Below are 2,895 nucleotides of genomic sequence, written 5' to 3' on the forward strand. Positions count from 1 at the left end.
TATATATATAAAATAGTATTGTTCTACCACTGAATTATTAGCACTAATCGTGTTTTCTCTTTGTAGGATGTGGCTCATTTTCTGGCTCCTTCATCGAGTACTTTGCCCATAACATGAGTAAGTTCTGTTGTATGACATTCATTAAAAATGGCACCACAGATTATTAGCCTGCCGCAGAATGAAAATTGTGAGTACACCTGCAGTCCTACTTGGTCTTGATGATGCTCTTTACCGCCTGTCTCTCACTTACTCCAGGCTATCCTGTGAGGAGGAAGTACCCAGAGGGAGAGTCAGAGAGGCTAACCATCGCCAACGATACAATGACTGAAGCACCGTGTGACAATCATAAGGAGGACAGCTTTAGTGAACAGCAGGAGGAGGTCAGCAGGAGTTCAAAGAGGCTGCTGCCAGACCGGAGTCATGCTGCCCACAACCGCGCCAATGAGAAGCTTGTACATTTTATTGTAAAGCAGCGCATGGTTGAAAGACGCCTTCTGGTATGATTTATGGAGCCAATTGTATTGCTGTATTGCTAGTGTAGGTCTTGGATTAGCAAACTCTTTCTCAGTATTTGAAAGTTTACTGGAAGTTTACCAAAGGTAACAGTGTGCCAGGGCCACCTAATTTGACAGGATGAACCAGTTCTACATGTTGGACTATCACCAGTGGTTGGCACAGTTTACAGAAACACACTGTAATGGCTGCACCGTCACCCATCACTGGGAATAAAATGACACTTTATTTGAGGAGTTTAGCTGATGACTGTACGGTTACAATGCCAGTTAGTACTTTCTTTGACCACTGGACTTTTCCATTCATTGTTTTACAACAAATTAAATAAAATGAATAAATATGTCACACAATAAATTGCAAAAGCCCAACCGGTTTGGTGGGTGTGCCCAGGTGTGCAAAGGTGAAACAAACAGAATATTTATGAAAGCTATAATGTTTTAGATTTCTACCTATCAGTTATTTTGTTTTATATTTGACATTTGAGTCTCTGCTGTTGATGAGTGCAAGAAAAACTAATGACATCCACTGTGAGATTTTAATGTTACTAAACAAAAAGATATAAAACAAACTGAATGCCTTTAATCCCTTTTAATGTGCATTGTATTTAGCACTAAAAAAAGTGCATACAAGATGACTAAACCCATCCTTCCCGTTTTACTGCCCTTACAGGCTGTGATCCATGGGCAGCAGCAGTCCAGATGGCTCCGCTCTTTTCTAAGTGCCAATCGGAGGCGGGTGGTGAACATATACCTGGAAGACGACCAGCAGTTGGACCAGGTGTACTGGTACCTAAATGAGCTCTACGCGACGGCCGTGGCTACCGCCCCTTGCCTGACTGAAGTGAAATCCATGGAGCGTGTCCCTTTTGTCCTGGATGTACTTCTTCCTGAGGTGAGCTAAAGCTCTAATCAGTGCTTGTTTGTTATTACAGCATATGGTATTTTTTCTGTGCACAGTTTTTTGGTACAAGTGTTGTAAGATAATTGTCCTCCTGTGCAGGCCATCATCTATGCCATAGCTGGGGTGGACAATGTCTCAGTGAAAAAGGCAGAAGAAAAGTACCTGAAAGGACGATGCATCAGTAACAGGTAAGAGTTTGATGTAAAAACATTAAAGGAACAATTTCTACACTAAATACTGAATATAATCAGTGTTTTTTTGTTTTTTGTTTTTTTATCATTTCAGAGAAAGACAAGAGTTTGACTTGATGATTGAGCGGCAGATGAGGAAAAAAACACAGCCTCAGAGCGCGGCACTTATGTAATTGTATTTCCGTCAGTTAATTATTGTAAAAAAGGAAACTATTTTTGTATTATGTCTTTTTCTTTTCAAGTGTTTTGTTTATAGATAATGTAGCAGCATTTGTGTGCCTTACAATCAATTGATAAATCATATCACATTCACTCAATTCTCATTTGCCTTTTTTAAGACACAAGACTGCAAATACTGGATTTTAAAAGCTGTTAAAGGACTCAAAAAAGCCAAATAATGGAAATGTGTTACTGTTAGATGATCATCTAACGTGCATAACTGTTTGCTGCCATATTCCTCACAGAGCTAATCATTACTGTTGTCTGTTTATGCTTGTGTGCTTGTTTTACAAAAAACATTTTTTTTATAAACCATTTTCTCCAACAGTAAAGGCTTTCAAGGGCCTCCTAACCTCTTTTTTTCTGTTCAAACAGCTTTGGTCAACTTGACAAACTTGAATAAAGTACTAATAAAGTAACATGAACCTGAACCTGCACTTTGCTATCCAACATCAGTGACCTCAATGAGATACGGAGTCTGCCACAGTCTTTTCAAGCTGCCCTACCACCAGATTTCTGGGAAGTGTCCTCTCTCTGGCTGTGAGAGTTCTTAACACATGCAAATGATAAGAAACACCACTCCTCTCATCAGTCTCTGCACTGCATGCTCTACAGGCTGCCCAAAATATGTTTTTGGTTTTTGCACTATTATGATCATAATTCAACAATGAGTCTTAGAGAGAAGTTGGATAACGGCATCAGTTGCACAACTTCCTTTTTCACACTATTATATGTCTCAGGCAGTGCAATATGAAAGGGCCTCTTGCACACACATAATGAACACATGATGCCATCAGACCTGCATTCTACTCTGTCTTGTTTCACTATGTAAGGTGGGTACTATCATCACACAGTCTACCTTTACAACTGTGTTAGATTATGTTTGTATATAGTGACCCTTTTTACTCACCAGATATAGTTCTAATTTTTTATTTTTTACTTTTTATACATGTTTTTATTGTGTCTTCTAAAATATGTAGCATAATATCCTCACATTTAATTTAGCATGGCAATAAACTTTACCTTGAACCTAAATGTGGTGCAGTTGAATACCCTAAAGTTTTATGCTAGA

General features: G+C 38.9%; 1 protein-coding gene across 3 annotated transcripts in view; it reads left to right on the forward strand.

The window, feature by feature from the left end:
* Positions 1–2,242, forward strand: part of si:dkey-127k13.1 (PWWP domain-containing DNA repair factor 3A) — a 5,946-nt gene extending 3,704 nt beyond the window's left edge. For all 3 annotated transcript variants that reach the window (XM_035652445.1, XM_035652442.1, XM_035652444.1), the window contains exons 10-14: positions 67–117; positions 256–497; positions 1,183–1,404; positions 1,513–1,601; positions 1,699–2,242. In XM_035652445.1, the coding sequence (XP_035508338.1) occupies positions 67–117; positions 256–497; positions 1,183–1,404; positions 1,513–1,601; positions 1,699–1,777 (683 nt within the window). In that variant the 3' untranslated portion in view covers positions 1,778–2,242. The remainder of the gene's footprint in view (positions 1–66; positions 118–255; positions 498–1,182; positions 1,405–1,512; positions 1,602–1,698) is intronic.
* Positions 2,243–2,895: the final 653 nt, after the last annotated feature.

This window comes from Morone saxatilis, unplaced genomic scaffold (genome assembly GCF_004916995.1).
Source record: "Morone saxatilis isolate NCDOM2014 unplaced genomic scaffold, NCSU_SB_2.0 Contig11, whole genome shotgun sequence".
In the NCBI taxonomy this organism is placed as follows: domain Eukaryota; kingdom Metazoa; phylum Chordata; class Actinopteri; family Moronidae; genus Morone; species Morone saxatilis.